General features: G+C 40.5%; 1 protein-coding gene across 1 annotated transcript in view; it reads right to left on the minus strand.

Moving 5' to 3' along the window:
• Positions 1-12,395, minus strand: part of suclg2 (succinate-CoA ligase GDP-forming subunit beta) — a 109,054-nt gene extending 96,659 nt beyond the window's left edge. Inside the window, exon 1 of the mRNA XM_082532681.1 lies at positions 12,273-12,395. Within this exon, the coding sequence (XP_082388807.1) occupies positions 12,273-12,356 (84 nt within the window). The 5' untranslated portion in view covers positions 12,357-12,395. The remainder of the gene's footprint in view (positions 1-12,272) is intronic.
• Between the last annotated feature and the right edge of the window lie 11,272 nt (positions 12,396-23,667).

Below are 23,667 nucleotides of genomic sequence, written 5' to 3' on the forward strand. Positions count from 1 at the left end.
AACTTGGCCCACTGACAAACCATCGCAGGCCCACACAAATTGTCTCCGGTTTTCCCTTCAGGACAGGAACACGCAAATGTCCAGGAGGTAGGAATAACCCCAAACTAACCACAAAGTCATACAGTATTAATGCCATACCACTCTATTATTAGCTCAACCTTGTCTTCTTTATACCTGTGCAACTGCATTTTAGATTTGATGCAAAAGCACGGAAAAATAACTTAACTATAAAATTTAAATTAGGCAGAGGAAAGGGAAGCTGAAGTTAAACTGAGTAAGCACTTATTCTGAGAAAGATTTTGCTTTTGGCATGCTTGCAGCAAGAGTCCTGACATTCAGCGAGTGATCAGAAAATGTCACAGCAATACACTGTAGAAAAGATGGATCCTAACAGGGCTTTTCATTTAATGCTAAAAGCAAACATCAAACATTTAGCCATATCTTGATGGGTTGTCTGCTTACTTACTTGATCAACATTTAAATTTTCTTCCCTTTAACACAGTAAAGTAAAACTCCAACAAAGTATTGGTGCACAAGGTTATTGCTGTAAAGTGCGAATAAAATTTGTCTAGAAAAGTACGATAAAAGAGAGGAGCTTTGCACACGCTTATGTTCTGATGGAATTGCAAAAATAGAAAAATAGAAAAATCAAAAAATATGCCTTAAGTGAGTCAGTGCTCAGTGTACTGTGGTTATATTAGATTTGAAAAGACACGATGAAGTGTAATTAAACAAATAGATGATACACATTCACGTGTATGTGACAAAGAGCCAAAAACAACCTGACATGGTCCTTTGCTCCATAAGTATCTGCAAAAACGATTCACATCAAAGGCACCTTATTAGATAGTTAGCATAAATGAAAGAATTGCAAAAAGGTAAACAAATCTAAAGACCACAGTTCATACGTTGAATTCCCTGCACTAAATTCTGATGAGATTTACACGCAAAAAACGAACAAGCAAACAAGAATAGTTGCAACACTGAAATGAGCAGAATAGACATGCAGGCGCTCTCTTTCCAGAACACTCACTGGTTGTGCCCTCGCACAAAGAGGCACAGGAAGGACAGATAGTGCTATGGCAGCAGATGCATCAGATTGCCAAGTCCTTGTCGCAGCTGTACTGATCCACCAGTGGTGTTGAAGGACAAAATCTTGGTATGTACAACACTAGTCCCAAAACACCTCTCTGGCTGGACCATATGGTTATCAGCGCGGCATCGTGCAACATCAGGACTTCTCTTCCTCCTAAGAGGAACAGAATTGTGCAGTCTCAAGCTTAGTTGAGAGCAGAATGCACAATGTCAAACAACACTTGTTGTGAGAAGTGTCACCACAGTTAGGGTATGTCTGATCTTGGCACTTTGCAAAGTCATTTCAAGACATGCCACTACTTTGTCATTTGCCCTTCTGTTAAACTTAAGGAGTCAATATCCTAAGGCTAATTTAGAGCAGTTGTCTTTATCACTATGAGAGTAGAACAATGTCAAAAAGTCACCATCTGACAGAGCAGTTCCAGCTCCCTTGAAAATTTATTGGAGCCATAAGCCTTAATTTACAGGGGAAGGTTACAAAGCAGGCAATCACCTCTGATCAGGCCCATAAACAGCCGAGCGTCAATGCTGCACTGCTCGTCAATCTGTTACTCAAAAATTCAAAGGGTTGACACGGCGGGTCAAACAACACATTTGTTTCTTGGAAGTAAGTCTAGACAGGATCCAGCGAATAGTGAGTGAAGATGTGATTCTGATTTGGCAGGTGTTAACAGTACAGGAACATTATCTCTCAACACAAGCGATTTATCATACAAGAGACTTCAGCACTGCGGCTGTAAAAGAAAGACTCCGCCACACGTTTTCTTTTGGCAATGTAATGAAATTCACGTATCCTCGTAGTAATTACATCATACATATGTACTCACAAAATATTAAATGGCATATTTAAAACGATTCATTTGATTATTGAAAAATCAAATTAAGAGTGGTTCTGACTCCATTGTTTATAATGCTCCCCACACTGCTGCACATGTAGCAATGGTGCACAGTTAAGCAGTGTCTTCACCTTATGTTAATATTTTTTCAAAGAGGTTGCTGGAAGGTTCATAAAAATGACCAGTTACCATTATCTATATAACTAAGATGTTGTATGCAAAGTATAATTTTGTTAGGTACATCTCTTCAACTGCTCATTAACACAAATTAGCTTATCACATGGAACCAATTCATTGCATTTAGGCATCTAGACATGGTCAAGAACCTGCTTTGGTTCAGTCTGAACATCAGTATAAGGAAAAAGCTGATTTAAGTGACTATGAATGTGCCACAGTTGTTGGTGCTAGACAGGCTGGTGTAACTATTTCAGAATCTGCTGATCTACTGGGGTATTTCCCCACAACCATCACTAGTGTTTACAGAGGTCTGAATGGCCTCTTGATGCCCGAGATCACAGGAGATCGAATCCTTCAAGCTGATAGGACGGCTCAAATAACCACTTGTTACAACTGTGGTGTGCAGAAGAGCATCTCTGAATGCTCAACACATCAAACTTGAAGCATAGGGCTATAAAAGCAGAAGACCACACACACCAAGTGCGAGCTAAAAACATCAAACTGAGGTACAGTTCACATAGGACCGTGTGAACTGTACTTGGTTTGTACAGCCGATCTGAGTATTGCTGCTGGATTGATGCCGCGAAGACAGTGGTGAGTCCAAAAAGGAGTCCAAACCCAGTACTAACAGGGTGTAACTAACAAAGTGTCAAGTGATGCATAAAGAAAATCATCTGATAAATCAATTTCACTATTTCCCCCCAAAAAACTCTAGTTTCCAGCTATCCTATTATAACATTTATTCAAACAAGCTCAGCAGCTTTCCAAAAATATTACCTTTGTAACAGTTATATTAAAACCATTCTTAAAAACAGACAAACAAAGCGATAATAAAACTCAGTACTTTATGGAAACTGTTATATAGAAATGTGAGCAATATGAGAACCTAATGGTATCTATTGTTACACTAGTGATGAAATGACTTTGTGAAGAGGCTGCACTGAAGCAGGAGACGTACTTTAACAGGAGCCACTGTCAGTCATCACCTTTCAAAACTCAATAAAAAGAAATAAAAACAAATAACCTTACATTATCTCACTGAATTATTTACTTAGTAAGTTTATACATTATATATACACAGATAAATCTCTTACATACACTGTGAAGAGCTACATTAAGGCAGTAAACAGCTGCACTGAGTCAGAAATGCACCTTGAACAAGACACCATCCCACTTACAAAAAGCCTATCATCAATCAAAAGCCCTGATGGCAGGACAAAGTGAGTTCTATTACAGGAAGTTTTCAATAAGTCAACCCTGGATTGATCCTTACTAGTTTCTATGCAAAAATAAAGAAAGGCTATTGACAACCTTTGAGAGACTAAGGCAATTTTAAGCAGGCATATTCATGAGGACACTGCAAATCTGTATCGATGCAACCTGCGTGACACTCCTTTCAGAGCTCTAAAGTTTGCAACAGTCCAATCAGGACGTGTCAAAGGGACTTTTGAAATATTTAAGCATTATGAAAGACCTCATTGTTGTTCTTTTAATGACTGCTTAGAATTCCTAACTTGCCAAATTCTGAAATGGCCTGCTGTGTTTATTTTATTCTCCATTTTCAGAAAAAAGCAGACATTTTTTATTAGAGATGCATCGATCAATCCATGATTTAAATCAACCGATTTCCAGCATTCTCAGTAGAGACCAATGACCAGCCAAACAGCCTCCCAGATGTTTGATTACAAGCTGGTCTATAGTTGTGCGCACATTTAAATCCACAAGCTAACATGTCTTCACCATGGAAACTCTTCACTGTGAGGACATAAATTCAAGTACAGATGGACGAGTCTGAAAAACATTTATAAAGACAAACGTAGTCCAATGCTTAACTCCTCTGCATCACCTGAACGTGGACATTTTAAAGAAGCTAACAAAGGAAAAGTAGCTAACGCTAAACTCAATCTAAACCTCAGAAGTCAGCAGCCTCAGCATGAGCAAAGGACCAAAGCAGGTATGAGGAAAATTATGGAGAGAGATTTATAGAGTTAAAAAGAAAACGGGGTCGATATTTTACCTCTGAAAAAATGATGTAAGAAACTGACATTGGTTTTGTTATATAAATCTGTTGCACCTGATTTAGTCTTGTAAAGTCAAATACGCCAGGTGAAGATGAATGTACAGCAGCTCACTTTCAGTTAAGTATTTATGCCGGTTTCTAATATCAGAGCACTTTATTTTCAGATGAGTAAGTGAGAAAAGATCCTTAAACTTATAGTAGTTTGGGAAAAGTTGTGAAGTTTAATAATGTCATACAATTATTAAAATGGAGTTATGCAAAAGTTAATTTTTGTTTGTATATGCTGTCAGTTGCAGCAAACTGCCATAGGTGCACTGCTACACCTAGAATCTATTACAGTGAAAACAAAGAATTATGTTTTTATTTCCAGCAGGAAGAAAGCTCTGCAGCTGGAAACGTGAATCTGCTGGTCCCCCTCCTTATTACATGAAAGAATGTCTGCAATGAACTGCCAAAATATCTAGTGGATTTTAACTACACATATACTATGTTTTACCTTCACCTCCTGACTTTTCATATAAAGCACCATTATGAGATTTACATTTGACAGCTATTGAATTCACGCTCCCTTAAGGATGAGCTGTGATATCTCAGGGGAGCCACTGATAAGTTGGACATTTATGAACATATAAATCACCATTACCAATGTGCCAATCACCCCCAGCTGTACTTTGATATTCTGAAATAATTAACAGATGTTAGCATACTAATGTGCTTGAATAAGAAGACAGAAAAACATAACTGGATGCTGCTATGGTAAAACCATAATTGCCAACAGGCCAATGTAAATGAAAGACAGGAGTCCAACACCAGCATGTCCTGTACATCAAACACAAAGCAAACAGCAGATCTACTTCTCCCACACCGTCACCATGATTCATGGGGAAAAGAAAGACAGACACAATGACATTCAGAGCTGTAATTATTTTAAAGATCCAATTAAAGATAGGACAAAGGACACTTTGTATCCATTAGTTTTCCCAATAGGTAGCACTAAACTTCCATCCCTGATGACATCTGGAACTCAACATTTAAAGAATAATGAGCGTCAAAAACAATAGTCTGTGCCTTTAAAATCATTATTATTATTAATTCAAGTGCTGAAGAACATCTTCATCCAGCTCCCCAGATATGTATTGAGCCCAGTCCTGGATTAACTTTTTAAAAATATCGACTGAAGAAAAGACCTTGAACTAAGCTTAATACATGTCTGGGAAACAGGTCCTCAAAGCAAGACCAGCGGTTTTATGGCACATAAAACATATTCTGAAGTTTTCCTAGTTTGTAAGGCTGTCAAACACTAGAAAATGAAAGGTCAGCATCAATAAAATAAAGATAAAATACATTCCTCAGTGCCAAGTCCACGTGCAAGCTCTGTAAAAAGAACAACAGATTGTTTTATCAAACAGCATCTGTAATTGCAAAAAGGATTCAGTTTCATCTAGTGTATGAATGCACTGCTGCCACATGCTCAAACCTAAGCACATATAATGCACAGCCAGAAAAAAAAGGGGAGCTCTGATGAAAATCTAATAACATTTTTCTCATCAAAAAACATTTCTTTGGTTTTAGCTACACCAGGTCACAGTCATTAGGGACTGGGCAACAATATTCCAGAACATTTACAATTAGTCTTCAGCACATTTAACAACGAAACCAAAAAGCCTGTTCAGATTGTATTAGTGGGCACATTGACAAGCAGACTAGCAATAAATTTCAGTTGCGTTTCAAAGACGTGCGGAATATATTGTCTTTAAAGATGCTAAACTTAAAATGGGTGAATCTCCAATTCAGGTCTTACCGGGGTTTTTCAATTATGGAAGCCCATTTCCGCCACTAAAACAAACAAACAAACAAACAAACAAACAAACAAAAAAGTATCCATAACTCAAAATTTCGACTTAGTTCTGCCAATCAGTAATCTACGTGAATGAGGTCACTTTCTTGTTACCCGGAAGCATATGGCACAGAGTAACATGCACTCAAAACTTGATCGCAACAAATTGGCGCTTTCGCGAGTACGTTTGCTGATAGTAACGCCATGTGATTCAGCTAATAACACAAGGATTTCATCATTTTTGAAGCCACGCTGAAAATACTCAGCAATCTGTGCATTCATGACTGGATGTAATACCGGTAGCTTAGCTGTAGCATTTGTACCCGAGGGCTTCAGCTTCCGGGTAACAAGGAAATGACGTCATTTCCAGGATCCATAACTCGAAATTTCGAGTTATGGATCCTTTTTTTTTTTTAGTGGTGGAAACGGGCTTCCATATTCAACTGTTGACTCATTTTTTTTGGTTTTGTCTTCTAAATAGAAACTAATCAGTGTTTTTTGTTTGTTTATTTTTTACAAATCCCATGCTACAGTTTCAGAGTGATAACTTTCTTTTTCTTTAAGGAAGATTAGTAGAATAGAATAGAAAGTAAAATAAATGCCTAATTTGCATATATGCCTGGGGGAATAACGAAATACCAATATATTCTATTCTACTTTACATAGAATATAAGAAATAAGCATATTGATATCAGATATGCTTTGTATATCTGTTAAACCTAGTTTCAGGCTTATCTAGACACTTTACAGACAATATCACTAACTTGAGGACTGGAGCGGCATGCACTTCAAGCAGCTGCAGCTTATCACACACTCAGTGAAAAGTGGCACCTACTTCTCACAACAAGAGCTGACAAGGCCAGATTTTTAAATGAGGTTTGGTTGGCACACCGCTCTCCCCACTCATGCCCTCCCATGCACATCTTTTTTGTTATTGTTGTTATTGTTGTACAGAAACAATTACTTTTCAGGACAACAGTATGTTTCAATACCGATGCATTAAACCGTATACAAGGACATTTTTCTTTAATGTATCACAATAGAGTTAAGCATTTTTGAGCAATTTTGGCAACACACTGACATGTTATTATTGGCTGTTAAGTCCCATTTTTTCTGCACAAAAATGAGTCCTTACTCTCACCTATTACAAACCAATGCACTTGTTCCAAACTGCGAATCACAGTCACCGAATATCACATATTATTAAGTGGTATTCCCAGATGTCTGGTGAGGTTAAAATCCTCATTATTTGTCATGGCCAGTCCCTAACCCTTTGAAATGACACTGCCTAATTAGTTAAGACAAATGACTGCAGACTTAATTAACCAGAATGCTCCTTAAGGGGCATTATCAAATGTTTAAGAAATTAACAGATTGCCAGTTCATCAATTCTATGTAATTGATTTGTTCCCATTCAGGTTATGAACTCATCTCTTTTCCCCATCCATTCAGCTAACCATCCAAGGAAAAATTAAAAGGGGAAATTTATAGTGTCCATTCGCACTCGCACATGCTGAATCACATTGAGCAGTCCTCTGTGTGACTATCAGAGTCACTGCTATACTGATCGCACAGTGTTACTCTGTTAATGAGGTGGCACTTGGCTACTTCGTTGCATCTCATAAATACAAACTGTCTTGCGATAAGACAAGCGCTGCGTAGTAAGCTGTGCTAGAGGTGACATAAAATAAGAGAGATGGACGACGCGAAGAAGCTGTGTTCACAAACATGCCAGTATGAATCACAGCCATGCTTTCCATTTAAAGCAGCACGAGTATGCCTCATGAAGCTTTAGTGGACTAATTCAAAGAGCCTTATCTGCTCTAATTAATATAGTGCTTGAGTGTTCGTGGCACAAGTGCCTCTCTCTACCCCTCAACTGTGGCAGTGCCTCTATAGATTTGGATGAAAGCATGAATAGGTTATTTAGTTTAAATAAATAAATAAATAAATAAATAAAATTGCAGGTTACATAACCCCCTTTAAAAAGTTATGCATGTTAAAGCGTTTCAAATGATTGGCCTATTCATTCTGTTGTAGCTACCAGAGAAAGGCACTTTATACTATAGAACTTTACTTTTTCTGAATTTACCTTTCTGATCACATGGACAAAACAAATAAATAAAAAAAGTGATAAATTAAATTTGGGTCTGGTTATTGCACAAAAGATGCGCTGTTGCTCTTATTACTGCTAGCAGCCACTTGTAGCTTTTTTTTTTTGCCCTTGCCTTTTAAAAAGGTCACGCTCAGACCATTTTAGTAAGGAGAGAGAAATGACATCTGCCTGTTACAGAGCCGGGGATAGAACAGTGGAGCAGAGATAGAGACGGAAGCAGTAGAGCATGGCTCCAGGATTTAGATCAGTGAGATTTGCATCATTGGCAGGTCTTTAGGCAGGGCAGGTCTAATCTCCTGCAGACAGGCTTAAGAAAGGAAAACCTGACTGTTGTGTCTCTACAGATAGGGATTTCAGTAATTAGCATAGTTAATATGAGGAGGGAGTCAGATTCAAAGGTGTCAGGTCTAAAGGGAAGATAATGCAGTAAATAAGGAGAAGTTAATACAAGGATGCGCAACTGTGGCAAAGTTCAGTCCCATATATCTGTGAACTTTGCCACAGGCACAAACCTTCAGTCACAGCTCATGAATTGCAAAAGCCTTCCCCTTGTGCTTTAACAGCCACGCACTGCTTTTAGCTGATGGCTTAATTATCTTGTTCATCAATAAGTTCAGATTAATATGCCGTCACCACTTTAAAAATGATCATGGCATGCATGCCAAGGTTAAGCAGGCGAGATGGTCGATATCTAGGCAAAACTGTGCAAAGAGTACTACAGCGTACTTATTACAAGTGGCAGCAGCCATTGTGCTCTGTAACACAGTCTCTTCACTCACGCAGTGCTAGTGGAATCACCGCCTTTATGGCACAGAGAGATCAGCCAGCCAGACCCAGTCAGAATTTTCAATGAATCGGATCCCTATGACTTGCACAAAGGGTAGTTCCAGGAAAACTCAATCTTTGAAGGTCTCATTTCACAGATGATAGAGAAGCTGAACATGATCTTCAATATACTGCACTTTTAATGAATTACGCCTGTCAGCCATCACTGACATTGTTTTCTCAAGTAATTTTCAGCATTACTCCCACTTCTCCCTCATTATCTACACAGGCACAACAGCATAAGTTAAGCTGATAGGAGCGCATTTACTCATTGCAGAGGCTGGCAACATTTCCTAATGACTGCAGCCGCTCTAAATTATTGAAAAAGCCTAAGCACCTCACCAGCTACAGAAATGGCTATTAACCTTGGCGAACGATATTCAAATCCAGTTAGAGCCAACTTCGTCCTCCAGTATCCCTTGCGGGGAGGAAATGTAAATGTGTTCTTGCTGAGACAGATGGGGGAGCCTCCCGTCGTTTGAAGTTCCAGCAAAAGAAGCCGTTGCAAGCAGAGGGCTCTCCACCCTGTTCTGTAAAATATTCAGGACTGAGTCTCATTGAGACACCTTTCTTCCCAGTGTACCCCTTCAAACCACGCTGGGCTTCAACACAGTTGGGGTATTACCAAGCACGCTCGCCACACAAAAAATAAAAACTTAGCAAAGGTTTACAAATTCATCCCTGTGCAGCGACAGTGAAAAACAACCCGAGGATTATCTCGGTGTGCAGACAAGAATTCAGGAGATTTGATTTATGAGAGAGAGAGAGTGTGAGAGAGAAAAAAAAAATAACATCTCACTCCTCCTTTAAGGAGTATCTTGGAGCCTAACCATCTGAATATTGCAATGTCCTGTGCATTGTTGGTGACAAATCATTGCAAATTGAATTCCACAGCTTAGCTGACATACTGTCAAAGCTGATTTGATTCTATTGTAGCGATACCTGACTGTTAATCTGTTCAGGCCCTGATACTGTGCTACACACCAGAGAAAATCCCCGATCATTACTCTTATCACCTGGCCCGAACGAGAGAAAGAGAGAGACAGAAGCGAAAGAAGTGAAAGAAGCAGAAGACGAGCAGGTAAAGAGCCAGTAAACATGAGATAAAAACTTTTGTTAGAGTTTACTTTTTAAAGGAACAGTTCAGGCCAGGTCTCAGGCCTCCACTGACATATCTAAATTTTACCTTATGCAGATAGGCTGGTTATTGATGCAGGTTCCTCAATTTCAGAGATATTTCATATAGTTGGTGCTGTAAGTGCTAAAAAAGAAATACACTTCTTTTTCCACCCCCGGCTAGCAAGATAGCCAGTTGGAAAAACAGGAGTTGGAAAGGCCAGATTTTAACCGCCAAATGACCTTTCAAAATAAGAGCGAAGTTGTCGTCCACTAGCAAACTGACAGTTGCTTTCTTAGATGGATGAAAAATATATTTTTTTAAATAAATAAAAAACACTTATATTTGATATATAATAATAGCAGATTTAGTAATCCTATAGAGCATTTTTTCTAATGCTGGAGGAAAAAAATTATAATAATTGCAGCCTTTACAGGGGGTCCCATTCCCTGCTCTAAGGAATGTGTTGGTGGAAAATGAGAAAAGAAATAATGGAAATGTTTCATGCAATTTGTTGCCTTGGTTGGGACATTGTTTTTATTTAGGTAATAACATTAACCAAAGGTTTTCAATCATGAAAAAAAAACAACACAGACACAGACACATGGCTAAATAGAAGGCACAGTGTGAAGAGCACATTATCAAAGCAGCATCCAATCCAAGATGTTCCGGCAAGGTAAGCTGTAGGTTGCCCACATTTTGGAAGGACTAAGAAAGTAATGCAGCTATGTGCAATAGCCACATGAAGAAAAGGGGGGGGGGGGGGGGGGGGGGGGAGGCATGACGCACAGATATATGCAGGTTTATAATCGGAGTAAAGTGTGGGCCATTACTTGGCCTCTCTATACTTTAGTAATGGTTGCAGAGAAGCAAGCAACTAGTTTAACACAAGACATATCAAAAGCACAAAAAGAAAACCTCCATGCGTTTCTGACAATACTTTGTAATAAGTCATAATATTAAAGCTGAAAAGCAATAATAATGAATTCTGATACTGAGACGTAGCATGTAATTATGTCTAATAGTTTTAGTATTAGGAGCTTACCAAGCTAATCTGGACAAATTTGGATAAAAGAAGAAGTTCAATTTACATATTTTCTTTTCTATCAGCATAAAGCACAATTATTTTTCAGTCAATCACCTTTCCTCCAGGTACAACACCTATATAAAAAAATACTCTACCACACTGCACATGAAATCTGTTTAATGATAAGTTACCATCCATTTGAATCCATCTGGGAGTAAATATGAAAGGTAAACACAGCATGAGATGTCCCTGCTTTGTCCACCCACTATGGTGATTTGTACTAATGTTCCAAATACCTATGCAAGCACCTCAACCTGAAAGACCAGTTCTCAGATACCGACTGCGCAGAAAAGCATCAAACTGACAGTACAGCATATCATGCTAATTTATTCATCTGTTCGTCCTGGAGCTTTGAAATTTATTATGAAAGCACAACTCTGTGTGACTGGGTTTGTTTGTTAGTCAGTACAGTGCAGGGGTGTGGGGATTTATGTCTTGCAGCTCTGGCAGCATGTTTAAGACTCTTTGCAATTACCAGACCAAATGCTTTGTTTGCTAAATGAGAAACTGTGCAACTGTAAGCATTTGCCACTGTGTACTTAGACAACCCTAATCAGGCGAATTCTGCTGGCTGCTGTTGCCAGCTCACACGCACATGCTGGAAGCTCAAAGTGCAAGGGTTAACCTTTTTTACTCGGGTCTTATCTGAAATGGGGCCAGGCTGGAGGTTTTGTTCACTATGACTTTTGCTCATCAGAGGTCACACAGCCCACTGTAGAAGTGCTGAACCTAAGCATGCAAAATAACTTACTGACGAGAAGACCCTTGCAGTTCAATTATACGCAATAAAGAAAAATTAAAAATATCTTAAACGCACAAACTTACAGACTCACAGTTATAGTGACAGACAGTGTACACGAGTAACATTCACATGCAGGAGCGCATTAGAAAAGCTTTACTCAAACAAGCTCTTGCCGAATAACTATCATTTGTAGAGCAGCGCGTATATTTAACAGCCTCCATGATTAGAGCTACTGCAGGACTTGAAGACGGCATTGTTACGTCACCTGTGAACTGTCACACTGTTCAACTTTGATCTGTCAAACCTCTGTCCGCTCACACATGCTAACTTGCTAACCCTAGCCGTGAGACGCTGTCAGCGACGAAGCCACCCAGCCCGAGCAGCAGACCGTAACATCAGCAAGAGAAGCTGTGACGCTACCTTCGCTTTATCAAGAAGTATGTGCTTTGAAGTAGCTATCCTCAGTCCTTTCGCTACAGCCTGGGATGCCATGGAAGCCGCCATGTTGACACGCAAGTCCAACGGGAGATGACGCTGAAAGCCTATGAGCGATCATAGGTCAAGAATCAGAGGTGGGCGGTGCTTCTAAAAGACGCATGCACACGGTGGAGGCAGGTGTGCACGTTTAGCAGGCATGGACATTGTTGGCGCTTAGTCTAAACTACAGGGACAGAGGTGAGAACAGACTAGATTAAAAATCTAACGATCTAGCAATTTCTCTTTGTCTAAAATCAAATCCTTCAAGGCGCTTTATATTGTAAAGTTAGGAGTATTACTAGTCCTAACTTGTGACTTCTCTATTCTCTATTACCCAACAATCAGATGACCCTCTATGAGCAAGCACTTGGTGACAGTGGGAAGGAAAAACTCGCTTCTAACAGGAAGAAATGTCCAGCCTGGTATGTGTCCCTCAGTGGACACTGCGCAAGATGGGCATCGCTGTTTTGAGCAATCTAGATCTTACTGAGGTCTTAATGGGGTCATCTAAGCATTAGACCAAATACTGTAACTGAGCAATATGTGGGGTAAAACCAAAGATTGTAAAACTTGTTGTTATTAAGTTTTAATGTTCATTTTCTCCCTTACACGTTACATAAGTAGTACATGTTAGCGTGTGCAGTGTTACAACTGCCACACAGGACCCTGAGTTTCTGTCCTCAGAATATCTCTGGGAATTTGTGGTTTTTAACCAACTGAAGAAGAGTTTAGATTCTATTATTAAACTCATGTTACACATGCAGGTTTTTTCTTTTTTTCCTTTTTTCTAATGTAATAAGCTTTGAATCTTAGGCTACGTTCACACTGCAGGTCTTAATGCTCAGTTCCGATTTTTTGATCAAATCCGATTTTCTTGTCTGCTTGTTCACACTACAAATAAAATGTGACAGCAAATGCGCTCTAGTGTGAACCCTCAAAGCAAAAGAAGACGTCACACACAACGCGCTCTGTTTAGACCCTTAATATAAAGACTTGTTTCGGACTTTACGTTTCCCAATTTTGCTTTAAGTTATTTTGTTATTTACATATGGCCTTAATAATTATCCTTATTGCTGTTTTAGAGAGGAGCGGTGCTCCAAAGGATATTTGCAGATTTCTGTCAGAATCTGCAGATTATACAGTACAAATAAAATGTTCACGTTTCTTCAAAGTTGTTTTCCCAACAGTTTCAACATCTACACTGGATGGCCAGGAAGCGTTCACAGTGTCTTCTCGGGCGCTGATAATTGGCGTCTGTCTTGTGTCAGTGACGTAAAAGACGGATTTAATGCGACATGACCGTTCACACAGCAGTTGCTTTCTGAAACATCAGCTATGTATCGGATTCAGTACCACATACGAAAGTGACCCAGATCGGATTTGAAAATATCGGATTTGTGCCGTTCACACTGTCATAGCATGATCGCACATGGGTCGCATTGGGTCAAAAAAGTCAGATTTGATGCGCTTTCGATCTGTTCCAATTTAACACTTTTATGTGGTAAATTAGATATGATTTAAAATAGTTATGTTACTAATGTGTGATGAACAATCACAACTGAAAATCATAATAAATCATATTATTAAAAACAGCAATATGAGTTAATTTTCCACTAATGTTAAGAATCAAAGGACATAAGAAAAGGGCACAAACAAACTAAACATTTTTACTGCATATATGTATAACTTGGATTTATAATGTGCTGACTCACATAGTGCATACAGTCTTTGTTTTGCGTTTGGGGTTGATTGCTTGGATGGATGGGGAGGATGTGTGTGTGTATTAGTTTCAGTCTCATTGCTGGAAATGCATCCATTCGTTTTCTTAACTGGGGATCAACTCCACAATTAATGTAACATGCTTGGCTTTGCACTGTGGGAGGAAAACCCACACAAGCAGACTGGACATGAATTGCAGGAAGAATTTGTACAGGTTTATCTATAAGCACTCATGGACATAATTTGTTTATCCAGTGGGTGGGGAAGGTTGCAGAGTAAGTTTCAAGTTTTTTGGGGGGCCTTAATAGAAATAATATTATTTGCTGCTTATTAATGTGTCTGCAAACAGCATGTACAAGCAGTACTTGAAACTCAAGGTTAATGAGTTCTGGCAGTATTGCAAAAAAAAAAAAAAAGAAAAGCTGCTGCTGGTGTAAAATATGATGGATTCATACGGCGTGCACAGATTTTGGTGGGAGGAAATATGTCTTTTATGTTATAATTATTATTTTAATTTGAGAAAACTGACCCTTTATGTTGCCTTTGCAGCTATTAAGCTATACAAAATAATTTGACAGTAGTATCGAATTGAATATTTAAATCGCCCATTTTAATCATTCAATTTCCATGTGGTGAGCAGACACTAAAAGGCCCGTCATGGATGTTGAATGCGGAGCTGCTCCGGCTCCATCCACAGTGTGACCTTGTGAGCAGGACAAACAATCACTGCACTCAGCTGAAAGGTATTGGTAGGGAGTCGAGCGAGAGAGAGCGTGGGATGTGTGAGCTGATCTTGTCTGAATAGCTAAATAGCCCACTCACATAGTTCTCCAGAGCCCTCATTACACGCCGCATCTTGAAAGGGCAGAGAGGGCAAACCGATCATAAAGAGCAGTGATTATGACAGGAGGAGAGAGAGAGAGGGAGAGTTGGATGAGATACTCACTTAGAAACCATCAGTGTCAGCAGGCTAGAGAGGACATGACGGAGGGGAGGAGATGATGATGAACAGCTACAACCAAAGGATCTTTTTTTTTCTTTTTCTGGAGACCTTTTATGGTCAATAAGTAAGTTGAAATGATAAACCCCTGAAAAACTTTGAAAGAAGAAAAATTTGCAAATGTGAGCCACTTTGATGTCAACGGGGAGAGAATTTGCCTCATGTTTATTTGATTTTTTTTTTTTTTTTTTTTTTGCTCTTAACCTCCCCCCCAGCTTGTGGGTGAGAGCTTTTTGGAAGTCAGTGATCCATATTTCACACATTGAAAATATTCTGTGGTTGCCAGCTTTAAAAAAAAAACAAAAAAACCTTAGCACAGTAACTGCACAAATGAAGTGAAAATTGCTGCACCAGCATAATATCTGGGTGTGTCAACAAATCCTACCGAATGTATAAAAAGTCCACCCAGTGTCTTTGTGTCAGTGAAGAGTGGCGTGTGTAACTTAAGTATTAAAAAAAACAAAATCACTGAGAGTGGGAGCCCAGCAGAATGACTAAAAGATGATTCGCGTGAGCGTTTTAAAGCATTTTGTTTCTTTTTCTCTCTCTCTCACCAGGGACATTTTCTTCTCTCCAAGGAACTGATATTCAAACAGGACTGTCAGAATATCAATGGCCCTAACTAATACAATTCAGCTTTTTTTTTAAATTTGAGATGTTGTCCTGTCGCTCAGAACAAAACCTGTGTTTTTGTCTGCACTCGGAGCAATCATGTCATTTTAATCCCAGAATACAAAGCAGCTATTGTTGCTTTGTATTCTTTTCAAAACTACCTAAACTTTCTAACACAAATTGAATTTGTTTTCAATGGGCAGTTCACAAAGTACAACGATATCTACATATATGAATACACAACTAGAAGTACGTGCTGATTTTCAAGTCAGTGATACTTTTTAAATGCACCAGAAAAGCAGGGTATTTGCTGTTTGTGCCTCCTTTCTTTGACTAAAACAAAAGTTAATTAAAAAAAAAAACATTTTAATCACACATAAAATTCTTAAAATGTTTCACTAGGATTCAGGTGAATCGTGAGGTAGGATGTGTGTTGCACTGTTACCTCACAGCAAGAAGGTCTGGGGCCCTTCGGTGTGGAGCTTGCATGTTCTCCCCCCTGTCTGTGTGGGTTCTCTCTGAGTAATCTAGCTTTCTCCCACAGTCCAAAGACATGCAATTAGTGGCTTTAGGATAACTAGTCACTCTAAATTAACACTAAGTTTTAGCTCTGTGAAAGATTAGCAACCTGCCCACCGTGTACCTCATCTTTTTCCCTTCCACTTACTCTGATTTGGATAAATGGAAGAAAATGGCTGAATGTTTTATAGCACAAAACAGTGTGACTAAAGCAGCTTGTGTTCATTTCAGATACATAACACATCTACCCACAACAAAGCCAGCCCCACCCCCCACTCCAGCCCAGCCTCACATCTACTTCACAGCTGATCAGGTGAGAAATCAGCTTAAGAGGACGAAGGCAAGGAAGGCAGCAGGTCCGGATGGAATCTGCTCCAGACTGCTCAGGGACTGTGCAGACCAGCTCTGTCAGGTGGCCCTGTACATCTTCAACCTGAGCCTGAGCCTGGAGAGGGTTCCTGAACTGTGGAAGACTTCCTGTGTGGTTCCGGTGCCAGAAATTGCACACCCCAGGGAGCCCAACCACTTCAGGCCTGTTGCCTTGACTTCTCATCTGATGAAGACCATGGAAAGGCTCATCCTGCACCACCTTCGGCCACTGGTGGGCTCAGTGATGGACCCCCTGCAGTTCGCCTACCATTCTGGAATGGGGGTGGATGACGCTGTCATCTACCTGTTACACTGATCCCTCTCTCACCTAGAGCAGGCGGGGAGCACTGTGAGGATCATGTTTTTTGACTTCTCCAGTGCTTTCAACACCATCCAACCTGCACTACTGAGAGGAAAGCTGGAGGGAGCCGGAGTAGGCAAACAGCTGACTGCATGGACCATCGACTACCTTACCAACAGACCACAGTATATGAGGCTCCATGACTGTGTGTCCGAGGTGGTAATCTGCAGCACGGGGGCACCACAGGGCACGGTTCTCTCACCTTTCCTCTTCAGCCTTTACACTTCAGACTTCTGTTATAATTCGGACGATTGTCATCTACAGAAGTTCTCAGATGATACAGCCATCATTGGATGCGTATCAGACGGGAATGATCAGGAATACAGGGGGGTCATCAGTGACTTTGTTGGCTGTTGTGAGACCAACGTACTCCAAATCAACGCTGGCAAGACAAAGGAGATGATCATAGACTCCAGGAGGAAGTCACCCCCTACAACATCGGTGAACATCCAAGGGAAAGACATTGAGATAGTGGACTCTTATAAGTACCTGGGTGTTCACCTCAACAATAAACTGCACTGGACTACAAATACAGACATCCTGTATAAGAAGTCGACTCCACCTGCTGAGGAGACTGAGGTCCTTCGGAGTCTGCAGGACTCTGTTAACCCTTTAAGACCTATAGAACCAAGTCCGCCAGAGTATATTTTATAAATTTATATGTTGTAGTGCCATTTTTGGGAGCATTTCAATAATAATAATAATAATAATAATAATAATGGATACTTTATTGATCCCCATGGGGAAATTACTTGTTTTTCTCTGCATTTGACCCATTCACTCAGTGAAGCAGTGGGCAGCCCACTAAGCAGGCGCCCGGGGAGCAGTGTGTAGGGACGGTACCTTGCTCAGGGGTACCTCAGGGTAGCCGTTAAGTGGATTCGAACCGCCGACCTTCCGATCATGGGGTGACCACTTTACCTACTGAGCTATCCCTGCCCTTAAGATGATATACATCAATACAACGATTATAGCCCACATTTTAATAATATGCATGCATTAAGTGCATAGTAATTACATAACTTGCAAAAAAGTGCAATAAACTACAAAAAAATTGAAAATCCTTTTTGTTTTTTTAACATATATTTCTAGTTAGAGAAATTTAAGAGGCTTATCCCTCAAAACTGTAAATACAAAAAAGTTGCACAAAATAGTTTCCCACCACAGGAAATTTATTTTAAGTGTCTTCATAGTTTTATTTTTGAAACCTGAGGACGCCTTGGACAGAACCAAATGGAGAAACCTTTGCCGAAGAGCGGACCCTGCACCAGCGGGTGGTGAGTGGTACAATAGCTATATCAAGCTATATAGTTTATTGTACTTATTTGTATTTTTGTATTTCCTTCTGATATCTGTACCTGAGCTGAGGTGACGCAACAATTTCCCCGTTGTGGGATCAATAAAGTCTTATCTTATCTTATCTTATAACATATGTGATCTTGTCTTATCGTTCTTTTTTTCCCCCACCCTTTTTTTTCTCCCGGGAGCAACATGAGTAAGTGTGCAGGCAGGGCAACTAATTTGTGGTTTCACTCAATTATCCATTGTCAGTTTCCACTCAATAACTTGACAGCCATGAAAATACCAGGGATGAAAACTCACAGTTCCCAACAGGTTGTGCGGTTAGCCCTGATGCTTCTGTCACCAAAATAGCAGAGGGGTGGTTGGCTAACAACCTGCAGTGATCAGGCGAGGAGCTGACACACTGAGCATGCCCAGAGTCTGGACCACACTGTCAGTCTCTGCTCCTCTGCCATCTTTTTCTTTTTAATTCGTGTCTCAGGTGCCTCTCTCTTTTTCTCTGTTTGCACTGACCGTGCTACTTTAAGTCGTTTCTTGCCCTTGTTGTTCTTCCAGTGTCTCTTTGTTTCGGCTTTCTCTGCCCCTTCTTCTCTGTGTGTCTCTGCTTATCTCTGAGCTGTCTGTTAACCACACTTCCCGCATGTGAGCTCAAAAGAGAATTCTCCACAGTGATCCTGACTATACCTCTTCAAACGTCAATGAGGCTGTTTCAGCAACACTTTGCCCCTCTCATTAACGTGACTGGTTGGACAGCATAGCAGATCACACGGAAGAGAAAGATGAAACTAAAAGCATCCAGAAGGTTTGCTTGGCTGTCTGTCAGTGTCACGCTGACATAGAACCTGGACACTTCAATGACCCTTTATTTTTTGGACTGAATGCAGATCAGTGTGTTCATTTTATTCAGTCTCCATTCACACAAAGCAGAAATGGACAAGCACCAACTTACTAAGTGTGACCTCTCTGAATAAATGTATATATATATGCAGTGAGACCAAAAGTCCATGCCGAGCATTTAAGAGTAAGGGACTAACTTTGCATACAAGTTCCAAAAGTAGGCTTGTAACAGAGCGGCGATCTCAGTGAAAACTCGTGTTTTAAAGGCTGTTTTATACTATGTTTATGTACAGAATCATGTGGCATTGACTAGCCAGAGGAGAGTTTTGTTTTCTACCTGACAGAATGCCAAAGTAATGAGAGAGATGGGGAATTAATGCACTTAACTGCTGAGTCAACAAGCAAGGAATCTTGCAGCTTAGCCAAACAGACAGAAAGCAGACTGCCTGACAGGGAAATTAAAATAGGCAAGGAAGATGCTACGGAGAGCTGAGAGCGACAGAGATCGGACAAGAGAGAAAGTGAAAGAGTGGGATCGGGTCATTGCCACCCTGTGCTCAGCACATCTTTTGATATGACAGACGGCAAACATAGTTACTCATCATTTTCTGTGCTAACCCTTAGAGTTCACAATGTCACGACAATGCATATGCATGAGTCCAAGACCTTTCTTTTATCCTCATTTCTCCCAGAGAGTTTGGAAAGATTATGACACAGCAAACATATTTTACTCCGGAAGAAAAGCGGGGTAGACTTTTCCCAAGGGTCGACTGACATACCTCAGCATTACCCTCTATAACTTTCACTTTTCTACCGTAAAATCCATAACAGCCCAAGAACATAAGACTGCCAAAGCTTGGCTTGTGTCTGCTCTGAATGTCAGAGCTGGAGAGGGAATCAATACAGCAACAGGAGCTGCCACATCTTAGCTGTCTCTCTCCCCCAGATGTCTGTCAGCCATACTCAGCTGGAGGCCCTCCATTAATGTGTTGTGGAATAACATAGTCAGTCCCATGCTTAGAGACAGATGCATCAAACAAAGCTTGTGAAGTGTTGGGCCTGTGAGCGCGTGATGCTCCTGCAGGTTTTGCATTTGCTTCCTGGGTGGAAATAACTAGCTTTGATCAAAGCTGGAGCGAGATAATATTGCGATAGCGCAGAAAGTCCGAGCATTCGTGGAGGTGATTGATCTGCTAATCATAAATGCTTGGGAGTAAATGCATGTAGCAACGGCGATACTAAGTAGATCCTTTGCATTAAGGGGTTCTGCTGCAGTGCAGAAGGAGCGGGGAGTTAGAGAGGCTTACTTGGATTCCCACAAAGGAAAGCAAATGTTGACAAACTCTCAACTTCAACAGCACGAGGAGGGGTGACATCTAAAAAAGCTGGCTTCAATAGATGGCCCTGTTTTATTTCAGGCTTCAGTATCACACACAGCATGGCTCAGTGCACTGGGGAGCATGGAATTCATAGTCCAAACAAAACCAAGCACACAAACATGCATGGACACACAGAAAAAAACAAAAAGCTGCACATCCTCCCCACACAAACACCAACACTCAGAGCTCAGTGGTGACAAGGCCAGCAGAGGCAGAGAGAGTGCTTAGATGTGCATATGAGTGTAAGAGGAGCCAGATCCCTTCACAAGCCTCACCACCTGCTGTGCCACCTTCGTCACCAAAGGAGGACTGGGTCATGCTTTAAAACTTTTACCTGCTCCTCTGCTGCCTTTCACTCCCCTTACAGACCTCCAGCATATCAACACCCTCCTCGCCTGTGACCTCAAAGAAGCAGCGGGGCGCTTGCCGTCGTTTTCCCTCTGAGGTGCTATCTCAACTTGGACAACAAGATGTGTAGGCGGACACACACAAATCTACGTTGGCCTGCTCTCTTAGCATGTGGTATGTAAAGTAAACACGTTAATAGCACATGAGCTATCATCCAAGTGCGAGTCGCTGCGATTACCATCTGCAGTTGCATGCCTGCCATCCCAGGAGAGACGTTCAGATATGCGTGCCGGTAGGGAATGACTTAAAGACACACTTTATTCAGGGGTGCTATTCGGAGTGGGCTCACATTTACTCTGGATGCAAAGGTTTTTTTTGTGACATAGTGACCTTCGAAGGGCCTCCTCCACTCTTGGGTTATTTCTTTGATTTAAGCCTTGTGTTACCGCCTCTGTCTCTCGGGAAATGATGACATATACACCCGTGGGCTTGGGATTAGCTCAATAGAACATTATTGCCTACATCAGAAAAGCTGCTACGCTGCGAGATCATTGATGGATGATGGTTCCCGAAATGGTTTTCCGGGTAAAAATGATATCCAAATGCATTTTTCTGCCCTGAAAATGTTCTCCCGTTGCTGCTCTTTCTGCATGCTGACACATGATGATTTAACTTCTTATTGCTGGAAACAGCAGTTGGCTGTTTACCATACTGCCATTTCGCATTGCCAGCTGAAACATTACTTAAATAAGCAATGACCACGAGCAGATGCAAATGTCATTTCAATGGCTAATACCTTATACTTCAGACTTCCCAGGCAAACAGCCCTTCCACCTCAAAGGCAGATGAATGAATAAAGCACAGTAACACTCTCCATGTGGATGCATGTGGATGAGGGAAAAAGTAGGAGGGAGTTATCTGAGGCTCCATTAACCTTGTTTGTGTAGAGGCACCTCCACTATCCTAAGCCCACATCGCACGGGGAACCTCGGGGGACTCTCCACTAATTAACCTTGTGAAGACACCCTCAGTAGAGGGAGGCTGGGACTAGAATAATAAGGAGGCCTTTGCTAGGCCATTAGCAGGAAGATTAACACATCCAACTTTCAAGTAGCTTTTTGACACAAAACCAATATTTGCCTGCACTGGCTCGGGCTGTGGTGTGACACAGAAGAATTCTAAATTGACATGTGTGTTTCAAGCCGCCGTTCCTTAGTTTCAACTTCTTTGAACATCTGCATGATGAATGGATGGATAGAATAAAATCATAAATATTTTCTTGCGCACTGGCATTACAGTCTGCTCTCTTCACATGCTGTGGAGGGAAGATAAAATAGTAAAGGGGTCTACAACTTTTTTCTTTCTTACCTTACTTTCAGGCCAGGGACAACTGTCTACTACCGGTTTCACAAAATGAGCCATTGTAAACATTGTCAGGACAACACAGAGCCTCGAGCAACAAACACCAGATTTTTCTTTCAGACTGATTTTAAAGCCACGTGTATGATAAGCCCAGTCAAGCAGACAAAGGACTGATTCTCAAAAGGTAACAAAAGCAGTTTCCTGTGAAGCAGCGCAGCCTGCAGTTTATATTATTAGCTGGTAATTATGTGTAATTACCAGCTAACAACAGTGCATCTCAGGCCAATTTTAAGCATAATGCAGACGTCATATAAGAGCAGTGGAACACACTGCTTTTTATGTAGAGTAAAGAAGAAAAAAAGATATACAAGCCCAAAATCTGTTGGGTAAAGATGCTTTGTCCAACAAATTATGCAATTTTGTAATTTTTGTAATTTTGCCTCTCGACACCATAACAGTGGAGTTTAAAGCAAGCAATCAAGATGCTACTGAAGTGCAGACTTTCAGCTTTCAGTCTTACAGAAGCCAGTTTACATTAATCATTTAAAAATTTCAGCTGTGTTAATACATACGCTCCTATTTTTAGAGGCTCAAATGAACAATCCAACAATATATCAAAAAATCCTCTGCAGTCAACATAAGCCTGAAGTCTACAGCCCATAGACATCACTAGTGTGTTTGTGCTTCCTCCCTTGAGAGGCTTTGCCAGACCTTTACTGCAGCTTGCTTCAGTTGTGGGTCCTTCAGTTTTGTATTTATTAATGAAAACATGAAAGCATGCTCTATTAGGTGGAACAGGTGTCTGACCTTCCACTGAAAAATATCCAATTTCTTTACCATGAGAAACTAAGATTTGGTTGCTTTTGCAGTTTGCTTTGGATCATTATCCATGTACCCTGTAAAGTGCTGTCTGATCAGTTTTGCATCATTTGTGTGAACCTAAGCAGAGAGTATAGCCCTGTACACTTCACTATATTTTCTTCTTCCTACTTCTATCAGCAGTCAGGTATACACTAGTAGCTCAGTTCCACTGGCAGCCATAAACACCCATGCTATAACACTGCCTCCACCGTGTTTGACAGTCAATATGTTACTTTTTGGATCATAACTTTTCTCTCCTTCTCCATACTTTTCTCATCCCATCATTCTGGTACAAGATAATAATGGTTTACTTTGTCAAAATATTACTAACGTAAACCGTCCAGGCTCTTTTAGATGTTTTCAAACTCACGTTCTTGTTCTTGAGTGCATCCAGTGGTTTTACATCGTAGAACTTCACAGTGATACAGCTACCTCACTAAGAATATTCATGACTTGCTTAGATGTTGTGAAGTTGTTTTTTTGGCAGAAATCATTCTCTCATCATGCACTTCAGTTGTCTTCTGTCGTCTTTCAATCATCTTGGTCTTGCTGAGTGAATTATTTTTTTTCTAACAATGCACCAGACAGTTTTTGTCTCTGAGAGGGTTAGGTTTATTTGTTTTTTTTTTAGCTTGATGATGCCCTCTTTCACTTGCACTAACATCTCTT

The sequence above is a fragment of the Aulonocara stuartgranti genome (assembly GCF_965226115.1).
Source record: "Aulonocara stuartgranti genome assembly, chromosome: 5".
Lineage (NCBI taxonomy): Eukaryota > Metazoa > Chordata > Actinopteri > Cichliformes > Cichlidae > Aulonocara > Aulonocara stuartgranti.